The 19,122-nt window shown below is 46.9% G+C and overlaps 1 protein-coding gene across 1 annotated transcript in view; it reads left to right on the top strand.

Moving 5' to 3' along the window:
• The window catches only part of BCR (BCR activator of RhoGEF and GTPase), a 419,493-nt gene that overhangs the window by 312,163 nt on the left and 88,208 nt on the right, over nucleotides 1–19,122 (top strand). The window contains exons 12-16 of the mRNA XM_085633565.1: nucleotides 600–675; nucleotides 1,624–1,728; nucleotides 2,678–2,752; nucleotides 3,283–3,380; nucleotides 18,143–18,274. Coding sequence (XP_085489691.1) covers nucleotides 600–675; nucleotides 1,624–1,728; nucleotides 2,678–2,752; nucleotides 3,283–3,380; nucleotides 18,143–18,274 — 486 coding nt within the window. The remainder of the gene's footprint in view (nucleotides 1–599; nucleotides 676–1,623; nucleotides 1,729–2,677; nucleotides 2,753–3,282; nucleotides 3,381–18,142; nucleotides 18,275–19,122) is intronic.

The following is a 19,122-nucleotide window of genomic DNA, read 5'->3' as shown; positions in this document are numbered from 1 at the left end:
TGTACACATTTTTATACTGAAACCTCTGTCAGTAGTGTAGTCAGAGCTTACAACATTGAGTTGGAGCGCACACCCTAATAATAAAGACTTTCAATTAATGAACCATAAATACAAGTTTGAAAAGCATTAACATATGTTCAAAAATATTACCTTAACTGCAGACTGTGCCCTTCCCTGATCCATAATGTGGTGCTGCAAACTGGCAGCCAAGGGGTTTGTGCTGCAGGGGGTTGGGCCTACTGGACCCAAGGACAAAATACACATGAAAACTTGTTGCCCTTGACCCCAATCAATATGTCCTGGGAATTGGGCTATTGGAATTCCACATCCCTGAAGATTAGTAACTTTCTGTGCATCTCCTTAGCATCCAGTCCGAGACCTGCTTCATATCCCTGTACGTGATTCAATATCTGCCCAGCCATAAATGTGAAAAGTTCTGTTTTCTTGTACACGAGCCATACTGTCCAGGTGCCTGACTCTCAGAATCATCCAGTATAATCCCTTGGCAAGTGTTCTTCACCTCCGCCTCTCCCATTGACATTAATGATAGGCTCCAAATACTACTGATGGATGGATGGACCGCTCATTTTTTTTTATAGAGTTATACATTCTTGATTTCTTCGGACTACGAGCGAGCGGAGTGGAGAGAGATGATCAAGGAACAGCAGAAGAAATGTAAGTCTGAATGTTCATTTGGCTGCCAGGGTGGTAATCAGGGGAGGGAGAGGTTCTGTGTGCCATTCAGTAGCTTTGGGCCATGTGCTTGATCTCTCATCAGGATTCTCCTGAAACTCATGCCTTGCCTGGAACCTATATCTCCTCTTCAGGGACCAATAACTAGCAAAATACCACAAGTACACATTTTCTAGTTTTTTCCCTAGGATATGGAAAGGCTGCTTCAGTCTGTGGAGCAAGCAGCATTTTAGATTTCTACTACTGCAAGACAAGCTGGATGCATATTTTCCATGTTTCATTTCTGCACACACAACTAAGTCATGTGGACTAAAGGCCCATTTTGTAGGTGATGTAATGCTAGAAGTAGGCTTTCGGTCAAGTCAGAAAAGTTTATTCGGACATATGTAGGCACGTTGGCCTACAGTATCCCAGGGCCGCTTGGGCTTTGTTTAAAAGGTTTATCATGTGGGTGGTGCGTAGCTTTTCTATGATCCACATGTGACATTTGTGCTATTTTTGCACATTTCTCTGCAGTCTTACCTAAAAGTCAAATAAACCAATCAGCTTTAGTTAGCTACTTGACATGTATTAGAGGTCCGAGAACTTGCACTGGCAGGTGTTTAACCCAGCCCAGAAACAGGAAAAAAACTGGAGACCAACTGAAAGGGTGAATTATCCTACCTTCCGAAAACCTGGTATGTCTTTGGGACCCTCTGCTAGATTATCTCAGTGGAATGCTTGATCTTGTGTGATGTGTTAAGCCTCCAAGGCGCCTTACCAGATCTTTAGTGAAAACTATGATCAGGGGTTGCAGAGAGGCTATTTTTCTTAGAGAGAGGGGTCTTGATGGTGTGTATCAGTCTTTGCTATTTTACCTGTTATCTTGGAGGGAAGTGTTTTGCTGCTATCATCATTGTATATGTTCTTACCTTTTAACTTGAATTCCAGGCTATAACACTTTCTCTCTCACATCGGTGGAGCTCCAGATGTTGACTAATTCATGTGTAAAGCTGCAGACAGTGCATCACATCCCGTTGACCATCAATAAGGACGGTGAGATTAACAACACCCTCCCCGTTACAGGTTACCCTACAAAGCTAACATCTATTGAAATTCATGTGTCAACCTAACATTTATTATAGGTTCCAGAATTGTCTGTCTTTGGAAAAAAATACTTGTCACTTACGTTACTGTGTATTCACTTCCTTCTCTGTACTAGGATCGTTTTCATTCTGTTCTAAGGACATTGGCTATCCTAATGACTTCTGCAATTATCTCCAAACTTTACAATTTTAACCATCCCCTTACTTCTTATTTCTCTTTTGAAGTTATAATTCTAACCCTGCATCTTTTTTGTACTGAGAAGAGCTTACTGTCTCTTTAGTGATCATTAAGACGCCCCTTTCATTTTACACGTCAAGCTGCTTTTGGTAATCTGTGTCTCTGGTTGTGACCGTTGTTTATAAAGGCTATGACACCCGTGCTCACTAACCACAGCTCTTGACCTGTAGACTGGTTTCTTCTGCAGGCATAGGAGCATCTTTGTACATTTCCATTTAGTTGTAGAATACCAAACACATCTCCCTCCCACCAAAATGGGCATCACCTGGTCTCTTACTTTTGACCAATTTGATGTGACCTTTAATATTGACTGCTGCCCGCCCCCCTCTACTCCCTCTGTCTTTCTGCCCTACTCATGGTGCCTCTTTCTGATGTATGTTTCACCTTCTCTGTGGTTACATGCTAGTGTCCCCTGACATTGCCCCCAAGTGTCACAAGTTTACGATTGCCTCTGCTGTGCTGTATTGTACTGTTGTGCTTCACTCCTTGCATCAGTGGAATCTTGTAACTGTGCTGTGCAATTTTTCTCAATAAAGGTTTTTGAAAAATCAAAAAAAATATATATATTGACTGCTCCCCCAGTAATGCATACTGCAGCACCTCTTGTCTCTACCTTTTGTGATGCAATCTTAGCCCTCACCTCTCCTTTTCTCCCGCATAGATGACGAGTCTCCAGGCCTGTATGGATTTCTGAATGTCATAGTACACAATGCAGCTGGATTCCATCAAAGTTCAAGTGAGCCACTTAAAGGATCACAGTGCCTGGGGGAAGGGGCAGTTTGTGCATGAGAGACTCACTCAAGGGTTTGTCTCAAGGGTATTTTACACTGTTTGGTTTCTATCATGATAAAGGCAGTTTTTCGTGGAATCCTTCATGACGTTAGCAGTAGGACTTCTTTGGTGAAGTCTAGTTTGTAGAAAGACTCAGGTTAGAATATATGTGAATTATTTTCTGTTTTGAATGAGAGATGTGTATTCCTGGAAGATTGCATGGAATCTAGTTGGGAAAGCTGGCTGCCAATTCTTGGCTTGCGTTCAGGCGATCTTGGTCTGGGGGGTAATCAAAGGGAATTTGTATATTAGTGGGGACATAACATTGTTTATTTTGAGAGTTTGGTATCTCTTTGTGAATTCCAGTTACTTTTTCGGTCATCTATAGCAAACACACCAAGACTGGCTTGGCTTTCAGCTGCATATGTTTGTTCCTCTACTGATCAATGAACCAATGTTCCAGCAGTCTTTGACTTCTGTCTCCTTTTCCCCTAGATTTATATTGCACGCTGGAGGTCGATTCATTTGGTTATTTTGTGAACAAAGCCAAAACTAGAGTGTACCGGGACACAGCAGAGCCCAACTGGAATGAGGTCAGAAATTCACCTACTCTGAATGAAACACCCCATACACATACAGTCAGTATTGTATTATGTTGATTGCAGGTTATTAAGCCTCTTCAATATGCCACTGTATTTACAATCAAAAGTATATTGGGCTCAATTAATCTACTATATTACTTTGTGATTTTGGTCCCTAATTATTGCAACTGACAACCAAATATCACCAGGAAAAATATGTTCTCTATTGTGTACTCCTATTTGAATGTGATTTAGTTTTTCACTAACTTATACTTCATCCCAAAGTTTGACCAAATTGTATCTATATATTTGCTACCATCTCCAAATATTATATTATTGCTTGTAGCAAACTCCGTAAATATTGTTTGATTGCACACCATTACTGATATGATTAAAATGACTAAAGTTTGTTGCCGCATATTTTTTCCAGAATACATTTTCAAAAACTGAATCGCTCTATCAGAAGTTAGTATCCACCAATTCACTATTATCCAGCAATGCTTAATAGTCATACCTACAGCTTTTCATGTCTCTGCTAGAACTTTGTCAGTTCCGTTTTGTTTCATAAATGTAAATCTCCTGGCATATAACTCTGAAATTCAAAGCTATTTTTTAACACAAGTGGCAAGATATGGCCATATTCCCATTATTTGTTTGTTTTAGTATACAATATATATGCCTTTACTTTTAAAACTCGTCAACTCTTTTAGATGGACAGTTTTAGCCTTTTCTACTGAATGTCTTCCCTTTTTTGCTTCATTCTCCTGTATTTTCTGAAATTCACCCATGGGAGTGTGGCATTAAAGCCCCCATCTGAATATTTTACAGCCCGTCTCCCTTTTAATATAGGGAATGTAATTTCATGTCTTAGTTGGGATTGACATTTTTTGTCTTATTGAAAAGCAGCCCTCATTCACAAAACCCTTTCACCAGTGATTAATTAGAGATCGCTACATAATAATAATAAATAAAAAAAAAAAAGAATCTAGTACCAGAGCATGTCAAACTTACATGTTTGAATCTTGTTAGTGTGTAGCCGGCAGGGGTTTCAAACACTGTAATCATTGCAATGTTGTGATCTCCATGAATTTCGAAATGTAACATGTAAAGAAACATGTAATCCCATGTTGGGGATCCAGATGTTTGTATAATCATATGACACCATTTTCTATTATGTATCCTCTCTGATGATCTCCTTTCATTAATGTGCTCATATTTGACATCCCTCACTCTAGAGACAGCATTATTTGTAAAACTGATATTTCTTAGGAGTTGCATATTACCTTTAAATTGTATATTTCAACCAACAAAAAACATATTTAGTATAATATTTGGGAAAAAACAGCAACAAGGGTATTTAAAGTGATATCTGGATTCTGGTGACATCATCTAACTAATCTGCCTTTTGCGTCATGATGCATTATAATGCCTCCAAAGTGACTAAATCAAATTATAGACCAAATACATGGTTACTCATTTGATGTAACTTTATCATTTCTGCTGTACTTTATGTGTCCACACTTCAAAACTAACCATTGTAAGTGATGTAAGAGATTTCAATCTATGTTCCTTTCCATAATCACCCTCTCTCATATTTATTTTATTTATATATTTATAGAGCGCGACAGCTACTTCCAACGGAAGTGTCCCGGCGCTAGCGTCCTACAGGTACAAGGGATAGAGCGAGAGGAGGATAGCAGCGGTCTCTAAGGCATTCTGAACAACCAAGTCTTGAGGGCCTTTCTGAATGGCAGTTCCCTCTCCAGCTGTCTAAGATCATTTGGTAGGGTGTTCCATAGCATTGCAGTTTTCACTGAGAACGCACGCCCACCTGTCCTAGCCTTTCTAAACCGCGGAATGATTAAAAGATTTTGATTGCAGGATCTGAGAGTTCTTGGGGGACGATATTTCTGAAGTCTCTGTTTCAGATAGCAGGGGCCAACCCCTCTCGTTGCTTTATGAGCCAGGACAAGGGCCTTAAACTGCACTCTTTTCCTTACCGGTAGCCAGTGCAAGCTTTGCAGATGAGGCGAGATATGATACCGTAGAGGCACATTCCTCAAAAGTCTGGCTGCAGCGTTTTGGATACGCTGCAGTCTACCCATCAAGTAATCTGGAAGGCCAATGTACAAACTGTTGGCGTAGTCGAGTTGGGAAGTGATAAGGGCATGCACCACTGCCTTCCTACAATTCATAGGAAGGAAGCGTAAGAATCTTCTAAGTGTCTTCAATCTCCAAAAGCATTGGGAAGAGATATGCATGACTTGAGCCTTGCCAGACAGTTGCGAGTCAAACCTGACGCCTAGGTTCCTAGCCGCCGTTACCGGTATCGGGGGCGGGTTCAGTTCTGCAGGCCACCACAGCTCCGTCCGGGGAGGAGAGGGTTGATTAAAGAATAGGACCTCCGTCTTATCAGCATTTAGCTTAAGACAATTTTCAGTCATCCAGGAGGAGATATTTAATAGGCATTGCTTAAAGTTGGTGAAAGCTGTGTCACTATTTTCCTTAAAGGAGAAAATCAGCTGCGTGTCGTCTGCATACGAGACAACTCGCACACCCCATTTCTCAATGGTGGCAGCAAGGGGAGCGAGATAGACATTAAAGAGCGTCGGGCTCAATGCCGAGCCCTGTGGCACCCCCTGCGCCAAAGATCTGGAACTAGAAACATGGGGGTGTAGAGTAACCTGTTGTGACCTCCCTTCCAAGAAAGACTGAAACCAATTCAACACGGTCCCCGTCACTCCTATCTGGATTAATCTGTATAGGAGGATCTCGTGGGAGACCGTGTCAAACGCTGCAGATAGATCCAACAGTACCAGCATTGCACATCTGCCTTGATCCAGGGTTTCACGGATCGACTCAGTGACTTCCAGTAGGGCAGTTTCCGTGCTATATCCAGCCCTAAATCCTGATTGTGAATCATGGAGGTGATTGTTGGATTCAAGGAAGTCCGAGAGTTGTCTCTGGACTTCTTTTTCAAGGATTTTTGCAGGGGCTGGCAGTAATGATATAGGCCTGAAATGTTTGAGTTCTAAAGGGTCAGCACCCTCTTTTTTAAGAAATGGACGGACCAATGCCTTTTTCCATTCAGATGGAACGATACCAGTTTCCAAGGAAGAGTTCCAAAGTGAATTCAAGGTATCGTTGAGAAGAGGAGCTAGGAGTTTAAACACTCTGGCCGGGCAGGGATCCAGAGGGGAGCCAGACTTAATTTCCAAAAGTTCCTTCAGAGAGGCTGCCTTCTCAAATCTGCGAAAGGATGTCCAGTTGACTGCAGTACTTGTCAGAGGTAGATCACGAAAACCGGTTGAGGGAAAGGTGGAATAGATAGTCAAAATTTTGTCTTGAAAAAAAGTGGCGAATTTCTCACAGAGATCCAGGGAAGGTGCTATAGTACTCTTCATGGCTGTAGGTTTCAGAAAGCCCTCCACTATCCTGAAAATCTCTCTGGATGGATTGTCTGTGTTCAAAATTTGTTTAGCCATGTAATCTCTCATCACCTTACGTTTTAGTGCATGGAATTTTTTTAGGGCTGTTTTATAAACTTCTTTTGCCGTGGATTCATAGTTCTTTCTCCAGATACGCTCAAGTCTCTTACATTGGCTCTTTCCGCAACGGAGCTCCGTATTGAACCAGGGTGCAGATGGTTTATTCCTAACCACCTTGCAAGGTTTAATCGGAGCCGATTTGTCTAAGGCTTCCCTAATCCATGTACTAACAAGGGAGGTATCCCAATTAGGATTCCCAGACAGAGTAGGGGAGGTCTTATCGAGTTCTTCTCTCATGGATTGCAGCGTAACTTTCTTCCAGTTCCTCCTGTTTTCTGTCATAGGTTTACTGAGATTGTTCTCACACCTACGACTCAGCCTAAACAGGACCATCATATGGTCAGACCATGTAACCGGAAACAACTCTTCCACTGTAAGAAGGGGATCATTGGTGAAGAGAAGGTCTAAGGTATGGCCAGCTGCGTGAGTAGGAGAAGATATTTTTTGCGCTAAGTTAAGACTACTTAGGGAGTCTTCTAATTGGTTGGCTAGAGGGCAGCTGGCATTGTCCATATGGACATTAAAATCACCAAGAACGGTGAAGTTAGAAAAGCGTAAAGACAGGTTGGCAATGCAGTCAAATAACGCTGGCCAATAGGTGGCCAATGTATTAGGGGGTCTGTACACCAGTAATCCCGCCATCGAGGCCTTGCTGGAGAATTTAATGTGAAAAGCCATGGCTTCAATAGGTCCCAGGCCTTCCATTTTCATGTAGTTCATATCCCACTCTTCCCTTAAGATTATAGCGAGCCCTCCTCCCAACCTATTGTCCCTCCTGTTTACATTACACAGCCTATAGCCCATAGGGACCGCTAAGCTAATATCAGGGTTGGAACACTCTCTCAGCCACGTTTCTGTCACGAACAGTATGTCCCAATCATGGGTGTTCAATAAAAGCCAGATGTCTGCAGCGTGTTTTGGGAGGGATCTACAGTTAATCAGACTGGCCCTAATCTGCTGATCGTCCTTCCGATTGTGTGGAAAAACAGCACGAGGCAGTTCCATATCCCTTTCACGGGTCCTGGCCTCCTTCCTGACACATCTATCAAACTCGAAATTGCAAGACTCACAATGAAACTCTACATGTCCTCTGCCTGCAAATGATATGGTGTCTAAAGCGCAACGCATAGGCGCGGAACATTGAGGCTGTGACAAGGCGAGCAGCTGGTCTCGAGTCCAGGGCCTAATCGGTTGGGAGGGTTGTCGAGCAGCATGCCTGGCACTGAGCACGGGTCGAGCGCGGACGGGCGCAGACGGGCTTGCCTTCGGCGCGCCCGCTGCGCGCGTCCGCTGCGCGACCGCTTCAGTGCCATAGAAATAGTCTTCAGCCCAAGTAGACCGCCCACACCGACTTCCCACCAGAAAATGGCCGCCGCGACCCAGAAAGCCCGATCCACAGGAAAAACGCCTGTTCGGGACTGGGACGGCTGCGGCAGGTTAGTAGGAGACTAAATTATCTATAAATGACCCAATGGCTAAAAAAATTGGCAGTCTTAAAACTGGTGTGCAAATACAGCAGGAGTGCATAGTACGCGTATGAACAGTTAAAAAGTTAAAATAGCACAGGAATGCAGACAGTTACCACATAACATGCAATTCAGTAATTGAATAGAAAAGCGCTATCCTGCTCTCGGCTCAAGCCTCAAGAGCTAGTGGCTTATAAGGCATTATGCGCACATGTAGCTCTTTCCTTGCCAGCTCCGATTCCTACGAGCATTGAAAGTTTTCTCATAAAACAAAACCTTTCAAAACTGCCATCATAATTTATCCACTCCTACACGTCACTACTAATGTCCTGATAAGCCTCTTCTTTCACTTGCGCACACACACACAGTCTTCTCCAACCTCTGCCACAATTTCTCAGTGTCCAGGATACGTTTAATACTTGCACTACCACATGCCAGGCTTTCACCTCAAAGTCCAAGGAGCAAATTCCTCTTGTTTTTTCCTCCAAGATTGCCAGTATTTGCTTCAAAATACTGTTTCCAAGCTAGCACTCTCGTCTCAACCATAATGCTTACCAACTCTGATGCCATATGTTTGAACCTTGTTCCTATACTTACTGGATTGAACAAGGAGACCAACTCACCATGTCCACGGAAACATTCATGGGCTTTACCATTTGTGCCACTTGACCGAAGACTTACTGTCCTAGTAGACATCACCTGTCTGTGCTATATTTAACAAGTCTATGTCCACAGCCTTGCAACAATGCCAAATGAATGATTCTCTTTCAAACCAAGTGCTCCGAAAACTATTTCTTGACCCTGTCAGCATGAGCAGCCTGACTATTTTCCTACCTCCAGTTCTCCAGCATTAGCTCACTCATAGATCCACATGCTTGAATTATTTCCCAACATCAGACTGGGAGTCCTCTGTAATCACTATTAGCAGTGTGCACAGACACTCAAACAACATTGAAGCTTTCATTGACTACATTTAGTATATCCAACTCATTTTATGATCAGAACTTTTGCCTGTCAGGTGGGAATGCATGGAGCTGAACTCCCTCCTAAACGTTCAGCTGCCTAGGCTTTCTTCTGCATGTCTGGTGAATGAATGGGAGTTCTCTGTTGTAGAAATCCAGTTTTTTACATCTCTAGTTAGTACGATCTAAAGGTTCCTGTTTTTCCAACCATAACCAAGTCTTCAAGGAAGAGAAGCCACTTCAACCTTTGTGCATGAAAGGTTTTTCTGGATAAACCCTACAAAAGTGCTTACTGTGTCTCCACAGAGATGGACATTCTGTAGCAAAATGCTCCATATGTAAGAATTACCGTGCCAGAAGACTTCAGGATAGAGAGGGCAGGATTCATTTGGCTTTAAAAACATCTTCATCTATTGGGGAGTCATTAAAGAGCACTTTCCAGAGGCCACTTGGAAGTCCAAAGAACTGCAAATTAGATTCTGATACTACCAACGATCCTGTGAAAGCAAAGCAGTCTTCAAGTGAGACGTCCTCTGCTTCCGTCAGCCAGGACTAGACTCCGGGTGTAGTAGGCAAATGGCCTTGCACAATTAAGGTAAAAAAAAAAGAAAACCGCAACAGATCTTCTGTAAATCACCTTTAAGAAGTCTCACAAGTCTTTGATGGCAACATCTCCTGCAAGCATCTCATCGATGAGCAGGATGGAACTTTCTCAGAAGGCAATCAAATATCTTAAAACGATACCTCTGTCAAAATCAAGCAAAGCAGTCGACGATAACAAGTAATGTACCATCAATGAGCAGTACACAGTTGATGGCAAGTAAGATCTTGTGGAGGACGAGGAAGCTAAGGATGACTGGCCACTCATCGCCGATGACAAACTTGTCAATGAAGATTCCTTGGCACCACACTCATAAGGGAACAGATACCAGGACTTCACACCGTGTGGGCAGCCGCCCACACACTGTGAAGTCTCCAGGACCCCATGGAGAAGCACTTTTGCTGCCATGGTTGGGGGTATTTGCCTATGCATTTCTTCCAGTTCCACTGTCCCCCAGTGTTTGGCGAAAAGCCAAACTAGAGAACTGTTGTCTCATTCAAATTGCTTTGTGGAGACTAGACGATTATTGTACACGGACCTCTGGTATCTGTTAATAAACCGACCCTGTTCATGTTGTGGCCCTTATCTCCTGATGCAATATCGCAGTGAAATGCTACCTCACAACCCAGCCAGGTTAACAGCCTGGCCACTTCAGACATGGCGTTTGCATCGATAAATGTTCGTTCGGAGTATCTAAAGATCTCATGAACAGCAAGGGTTGATTTTTCAATAAAGCCTACATTTTGTAGTGGAAGAGATTCTGTATTTAGTCAAAAACACATAATCTAAATCCACTGTAAGTGCACCCTCAACAATTCTACCCACCTGTTTCAGTAAGCTGAGCCGAGGCTTTCATATTCTTCAGTAACTGTCCATCGAGCTGCAATATCCAGATGTTTACGATCTCCAAATAAGCAGTCTCTTTTTTCATCAAGCTTAATTATGAAGAGTTAATGAAGGCATTATTCTGACTCTTCCTCCCCCGGACCAACCAGCCTTCAATGAGGATTTAAACACTGTTAGGTGTCCTCATGAGAAGCCCGTTTGAACCTAACCACAAGTCTTCATTGTAGATGCTCTCATTGGAAACAACTCTCTTGATGACGATAACTTCCACCTGGCAAGTTGGAGAGATTGAAGTTTTTCAGTTAAAAAAAAACCTTTCATAAAGTTCTCAGTGGACAATGTCTCTTTATCCACCAACGTAGGATTTATGTCAAAAGCCCCCTTCATCATTCCAAGCCAATGATAAAATTCCCTTACCAACTTACCAGCTCAACCTTTAAGTTCAGTGGGAGGAGCATTCCATAGATTGGATGTTAAAATATATTTAATATTTTATATAGACGGGAGGAGTCAGTTTCACAAAGTGGACCAGCTTTTTATGTAATTGAGCAACAATAAAAAATGTACCTTTGTCTCAAAGCAAGGCGTCTCAAGCTGGATTTCTTCGTGTCGTTCTTTCCTATGCTAAAGGTGGCAGCCGACTGCAACACAAGATTGGAGCTTGCTCAGCAAGAGACATGTCAGATCCTGCAGCACTTTTTTTTTTTTTTTGTGAAACCTTTATTACAGAATACGAAAGATATACAAGGATGGGCCTACAACCTTCCGGCCGGCCGCTAGTAAACAGTGGGAACATAGACACAATTATTGCAACACAAGCGACAAATGATAAAGGTCCCAGAAATCGAAGGAAGCGTTGGCGGCCACACCATCCGAAGCCCCCAATTGGCGGTTCCATTTTTATGAGAAACGATAAACAAATCCACAAGGCAGCGGAAGTCAAAGCAGCATTATGAGCTCCCCTGGGGAGGACCCTACCGATCCACAGGAATAGGGGGGGGGACGGGCCAAAATAAAAACAAAGCAAAACCGATACCCAGGGCCAAGGGAACAAGCAGACTAGGGAGACTGGGCCACTGCCGGATCAGGCGTCAGTGGCGGGGCACAAATCCCGCCACGATAGGAGTTCCAGGGGCCCCACACATTCACCCATTTCCCAGGCTTACCTCTCGCTACATACACTACCTTCTCCCGAAACATACACCAATCCATGTTGTCCTTCCACACCGAGACCGTTGGGGACCTCTGGGAACCCCACAATTGGGCTATGTCACGCTTGGCCACCATATATCCCAGAGTCACCCCCCCACGTCTGCGGCACCGTGTAATCAGTTGGCTCCCACACATTCAACAAACATCTCCTAGCCTCGGGAAACAGCGCCACACGCGTGACCGCTTGCAGCACCGCATGTACACCACGCCAGAATCGCACCACCTCCGGGCATTCCCACAAAATATGGAAGAAGGTCCCTAGCGAACCACACCCACGCTTACACATCCCATCCACGGCATATCCCATACGCATCAGACCCGGCCCCGTAACGTAGACCCTGTGGAGTATCTTGAGCTGGACGAAACGAAGGCGGGCCGGTATGGCCACCTCTTTCGGGGAGGCCACCGCAGACACCCAGTCCTCGTCATCCAGCTCCAATCCATCGGCGACCCATGCCTCGCGAAGGCCAGTCAGCAGTCCCGAGCGATCGTTGATGAGCTTTTTATAGATCAATGAGATAGTGCCGTCCGGGACATGCCCATCTAGCACCCTATCTTCCAGAGGGGAGCACTCCGGGATGGACGCCACATCCGGGAACACAGAACACAGCGCGTGACGAACCTGTATATACCGGAAGTACTCCCTGTCATGCAACTGGAATTCCGCCTGCAGGACATTGAACATTTTAAATCCCCCCCTCGTCCAAAGATCACCCACCTTACTGATACCTATTGTGTCCCACTTCTCAAAGCCTTTCGAGGTCCACAAGCAACCCAATCGCTCTGATGCATACAATGGCGTCGCCCGGGTCAACCGATCCTTCCATCCCATCGCCAAGTTCGCCGCGTGCCACACCCGTACCGTGACCCGCGTGGGACCCGTCAGGCGTGCGTCGAGCGATCTTGAGTAGAGCGCACGATTATAGTCGCCTCCCGGCAGTAACAATTTATCCATTTCAAAAGCCGGGTTAAGGGCGGGCCCGTAGAGGCCATGGTTTATCGCAGCCAGCTGGGAGGCCCAGTAATACCGTTTGATGTCTGGGAGGGCGATCCCCCCGTCATACCACGGGAGCGTTAGCTTCGCGAGGGCGATACGCGGCCTCCCATCCCAAAACAGGTGGCGCTGCAGACCCTCCACCTCCCGAAAGTAGCGTGCCGGGACGACGTCCATCGTGTTTTGTAGGGCGTATAAGAAACGTGGCAGAGACATCATTTTAAACAGTGCCGCACGGCCGAGCGGCGAGAGCGGCAGGCGCCTCCAACGCGCCACATCCTCCTTCAGGCGCTGGAGGGGGGGGGGAGTAAATTCCGTTCATATCGGGCTGCAGCGTCAAGGGTGATAAAGATACCCAGGTATTTAAATCCCTGTGGAGCAACCTGGATAGGGCAACCCCGCGGAAGGATAGGAGCCTCTCCCGAAAGGACATACACACAGGATTTAGCCCAGTTGATGACTAAGCCGGAGTTGCAACCAAATGAACGCAACACATCCACCAACACGATCAATGATTTACGCGGGGAAGCGAGGTACAAAAGAATATCGTCCGCGTAAAGGGAGACGCGATCCTCATACTCGGGGGTCCATCGGAGACCACGAATCAAAGGGTTCCACCGCAGCATCTCCGCCAGAGGCTCCAAGGCAAGCGCAAAGAGGAGCGGCGACAGCGGGCAGCCCTGCCGCGTGCCCCTGCCCAATTCAAAGGGAGCCGATACTCTACCGTTCACAACCACCTGCGCCAGCGGTCCGGAATATAACAATTTCACCCAGCCAATGAATCCCGGGCCAAACCCAAACTTAGCCAGCGCCGCCCAAATATAAGGCCACTCAAGCGTGTCAAACGCCATAGTGGCGTCCAAGGACGCCAAAATGGCTGGCTCTCGTATAAATGGTACCCTCGCGAGCACCCCATGCAGACGCCGCAGGTTGAGCGCGGTGTTGCGATGAGGGATAAAGCCGGACTGGTCTTGATGGATCAGATCGCACACCACGCCAACCAGCCGATTAGCCAGCACCTTGGCGAGAATTTTCGGCTCCGCATTCAACAACGAGATAGGCCTATAAGACGTGACCCGATCCCGCGGCCTCCCCTCCTTGTGAATAACTACAATAGTGGCAAGACGCTGGTCCAGCGGGAGGGAACCCGCCGACCGGGCCGCGAGGAACATATCACGGAGATGCGGAGCCAGCGTGTCCGGTCGCAATTTGTACAATTCGATGGGCAGGCCATTGGGACCCATGGCCTTGCCAGAGGCGACCGAACGTATGGCGAGGGCTATCTCATCAGATGTCGGAGCCGCATCCAACAACAGTTTATCCTCCTCCGAGAGGGAAGGCAGCGCAATGTCTTTAAGCAGGTCATGGGAATCCTCTTCCGAGCGGGAAGATACCGGGGAATACACCCCCTGGAAATACTCAGCAAAACAAGCAACAACTTCCTCCGGCTCAGTGACACACACACCATCCAGTCTCTCAATCAGCGGGACCACGCGACTCGCTCTCTCCCTTTTATCCAACCACGCAATCAATTTACCAGCCTTATCACCCACATCATACAGCCGCCCCTGCTGCTCTCTACTCAAGCCCCTGGCCGCCTCCGTGACTATGGCCCTGTAGTCCGCCTGCTTAAGTCTGAGAGCATGCAATTTGTCGTCCGCGACCCCACACTCCAGATCCCCCTCCAACTCAGTTATCTCAGATTCGATACGGGTCACCTCCTCCTGCGCGCGCCTCCGGGAATGGGAGATGAGGGATAGGGCCTCCCCCCGGAGTACCGACTTGAAGGCCTCACACAAAGAAACAGCAGACGACACAGATCCCACATTGTCTTCAAAATATCGCTCAAGAGATTTAACCAAATCTGCGCGAATTGTGGGGTCACGCAGGTACCAGGGGTTGATCGGGACCACCCTCCCCTCTCCCCTCGGGACAATGTCGAAGTGCAACAGGAGCGGGGAGTGATCTGAAATACCCCGAGCTAGGTGTCGCACCTCTCCAACCCTCCCCGCCTGTGCTGCTGGCATCAGGACATAATCAAGCCTTGAAAGACTGCCATGAGCCCCAGAATGAAAGGTGTATTCTCTGCGTGGGGTGTTTCAGCCGCCAACAATCCACCAGCCCCAGGGTATCCAAGAGGCCAGCCAACCAAGCTTGGGCGCGGGGGAGATCTCTGGGCGGGTGACGATCCTCAGTTCCAGAAACCACAGCGTTAAAGTCCCCCCCAACCACCAGAATCCCCTCCGGCAGCCCAAGAAGAAGGCGCCCCAAGTCGGCGAAAGTAGTCGTCTGCAACCCTGGCGGGACATAAACAGAAACTAAAACAATCACTTTACCCTCCAGCCTACCCACCAGAGCCGTATATCGTCCCCTGTCATCATGGAGCACCTCATCCACCTCCAATGGGAGCGAGGCTTTAACCAAAATGCCCACACCCCTCGAACCAGATGTGAAGCCCGAGTGAGCTACAAGGCGATAGCCCCGTCTGTTCATAGCGCGATAGGAATTTCCAATGAGGTGTGTTTCCTGCAGAAATACTATTGCGGGTGAAATCCGTTTTAAGAACTGCAGGACCACCCCCCCCGTTTTATCCTGTCCCCCAGTCCATTAACATTCCAGGATTAAAGGCTCAGTCCCCTACCCCCCATCATAGTCAAAGCCAATCAGTCCCCCCCCAGAGAGCACCCTGAGGATAGCACAACAACACTCCTGCCTTGTGGTACAAATAAACAACATCCAACCCCAACCCTGCATCCCAACCAAAACTCCCCCCTCCCTGCACCCCTGCATGAGCCCAAACAGCCCCCCCAACTTGCAGTGTGCCTGTCGCCCCGTTGCAAACTACGCTACAAAGACCCCCATAGAGGAGGAAAGAGAACCCCCGCGAGACACAGCACAACCTCCACTGGTGGGGGAACAAGACACACCAGTCAAAAGTCCCCAAGCGTGGCCAAGGCGTGGCATCATCAAGAATGTGCACCAATGTCAATACCTCATACCCGGTCCGGTGGGCACTCTCCTCCCGCTGCCCCCGACCCATCCCGATCGTGCCTCCCAGACAAAGTGTCCAACCAGTCCCCGGCCGGCTCAAGCTGGTCAAAAAAATGAGTGCGACCATCAACCTCCACCCGCAGCCTGGCCGGGAAAAGCATTGCGTATTTTAAGTTCATGTCTCGAAGCCGCCGCTTGACGCCCATAAAACTCAGTCTCTGTTTCTGGACCGCCTGCGTGAAGTCAGGATAAAAGTTCACCTCCGTGTTCTCCAACTTAAGCGGCCCGTGCAATCTGGAAGCTTGCAAAATCGCATCCCTGTCCCGAAAGTTGAAAATACGGGCAATAAGAGGCCGCGGGGGAGCTCCGACCTTCGGCCTGCCACCGGGAACTCTATGGGCCCTTTCCACCGCAAAGAATTTACTCAGTCCTCGAGGCTGGAGATGGTTACAAACCAGGTCCTCCACAAAGAGATCCGCCGCCGAATCCTCCCGTCCCTCAGGCACTCCGATAATGCAGACGTTATTCCTCCGGGCCCTGCTCTCGGAATCCTCCAGGCGCCGATCCGTGAGTGCACTTGCCTGCCGGAGCCGGCGCACCTCCGTCTGGAGGGCCGCTACCTCAGTTGTGAGACCCGACGCAGTATGGGCCAAAGAGTCAACACGGTCATTTGTCTTGGAGAGATCAGCTCTCACAAGGTTGACATCGATGAGGACCGCGTCGAGTTTGTGCGCCAAAGTGTCGAATTGTTGGCCCACTGAGGTCTTCATCTCGGCAATGGCGCCCATGACGTCCTGCAAGGTCAGATCCGCAGGCGACTCCTGGGCATCCGGGAGGCACTCGGAAGACTTATGTGATCCGCCGGGAGACCCCTTCGGGAGGGTGTAGCGATCCATAACGTTGACTTGAAGTGCGGTGCCATGCCGGGTCGATTTGGCCTTCGACCGATCTCCATCCTGCTTCGTGGCCATCGTCGTATAGCTCACACCCTCACCGGTCTCGCAGCGGAGAGCCAGCAATCAAGGCCGGAGGTCACCTCAGGAAGGCGGAGTGGGTCCCCGCAAACAGGCAGGCAGGTTCCCCCAGCGAGGCCACCACCACACAAAGAAGCGCCGTAATCCCACTCGCGATGACGGCAAGGGGACTCAAAAGCGAAAGTGAAAGTGTGGGGTACGCGACTCGCCGGGCTCGTCCTGCCGTTGTTATTCACTTCTCCACTGGGTCACCCCCAAACTCTAGTCCTGGGTCAGGAGAGAAGCAGGCCGCAAACTTCCGTCGGTGCTCATTCCGACACCCGAGGTCCGATGCAAAAACGGAGAGCGGGTACCACCTCAGCTCAGGTTCACCGACACAGTCCCCTCAACCAATTCAGGATGAAGACAGGATAGACGTAGGAGGTTGCGGAGGTCCTCGGGAGCCTCGCACCTACGCGGCCATCTTGGATGCGCGCTAGGCTCCTCCCTGCAGCACTTTTTGATCGTGTGCCACTTATGGACACATGTAAAGCAGCAACGTGGACATCAACACACACCTTTACAAAGCACTGCTACTTGGACATCAATGTTCAGATTCAAGACAGCGGTGGGACAGGTGGTGTAATGCCGTCTCTTTAGTTAAGGGAGGCCTCTTCTCACCATCTACTTCATTAATATAAACTTATTTGCTAGTTGTAATTCCTGTGCATGAATTTATGAAAGGTACACTGCTGGAGAAGAGAAGTTACTTACATGTTACTGCAGTTCTCCACCGCTGGTATCTTTCGCACATAGGCCTCCCTCCTCACATTTGAGGCTCCTAATACAATTAACGTCCTTTAATAATCTGAGTACAGCCACTGGGAGGGAATGGATCTCAGTCTCTCCACCTAATTGACCCACGTTGGAGTTAAATGAGGTGGATTGAATAAATGTGGTGTCTTGCTTTTTCATTGTTAAATGAGTGTATGTGTACAGTGCTATGTAATAACATTAGTTATTGGGGGTTCTTAGCCTGAACTTGGGGAGTAATTCAAGCATGTGAATCTATGAGAAATACTAGTGCTGGACATTTACAGGTAAGTACGTTTTATTTTTAGGCATAATTATAGTGAATGATGCCATGAACCAACTATGTTGTTACCTTCGTCATAATCGGCTATTGTCTTCCATGCTCTAGGAGTTTGAAATTGAGTTGGAAGGGTCTCAAACCTTGCGAGTCCTCTGCTATGAAAAATGCTACAACAAAACGAAGATTACCAAAGAGGATGGTGAAACAACAGACCGGATAATGGGCAAGGGCCAAATTCAGGTGATATATTTGTTTGAGAGACGCAACTTCCTGTAAGATCTGTGTACTGGCAGTACGCCGATTGGGTATAATATAAACGGCCTTGTGTGTGGGATACTGACAAGTTGGGAGTGGTAGATGGTGAGAACCTATAGTTCTATTGATGACAATTTATGTACCTTGGAATCTTAGATCAGCATTGTGCTTGTAATGTGTCTAATTTTAGTCTTCCTCTTCATAACCTCACTCTCTTCCAGCAGTGAACTGGTTAATTGTTATGGGTTCTCTGATTAACTCTGTATTCCATTATTTCAGTTGCCTATATTCACTTCTTTTGAAACTAATATACAATTGTTTTTTTAAATTATCTTTTTATTGATTTTTAAAATAAACACATACAAAAAATCGGCATCAGTATTTTCTTGCAGACATGATTGTGTATGGCAGATACATTGAGTTTAAGTAACAGGCCTGTGAGTCAGTACTAATACATGTCATATATTCATTGGTGATGCTGGGTCCTCATCTGTAGGGACAATCGGTGCAACACAGATATTCCCCCCCTATATGAATTCCAACTTGCCCACACTCGTGACCATTTCCGAGGGGACCCCCGTGCCACATACACAGTCTTCTCCCGGAACATGCACCAGACCATGTTACGCTTCCAGCTTGTGATAGTGGGGGCTGCTGTCCCTCCCCACATCTGGGCTAATATACAATTGTTAATGGTATGGAACATGCTGCCCACTTAACTGGTGTAAACCCTTGAAAATTTACCAGTAAATCTCTTAAATCACTTTGCTCGCTTACAGAGCTGGAATCAAATCCTCTTTTCGGAAATGGCATTTTCAAGGTATAGTAACAGT

This window comes from Triturus cristatus, chromosome 11 (assembly GCF_964204655.1).
Source record: "Triturus cristatus chromosome 11, aTriCri1.1, whole genome shotgun sequence".
Taxonomy (NCBI): Eukaryota; Metazoa; Chordata; class Amphibia; order Caudata; family Salamandridae; genus Triturus; species Triturus cristatus.
This window is presented reverse-complemented; position numbering and strand designations above follow the sequence as displayed.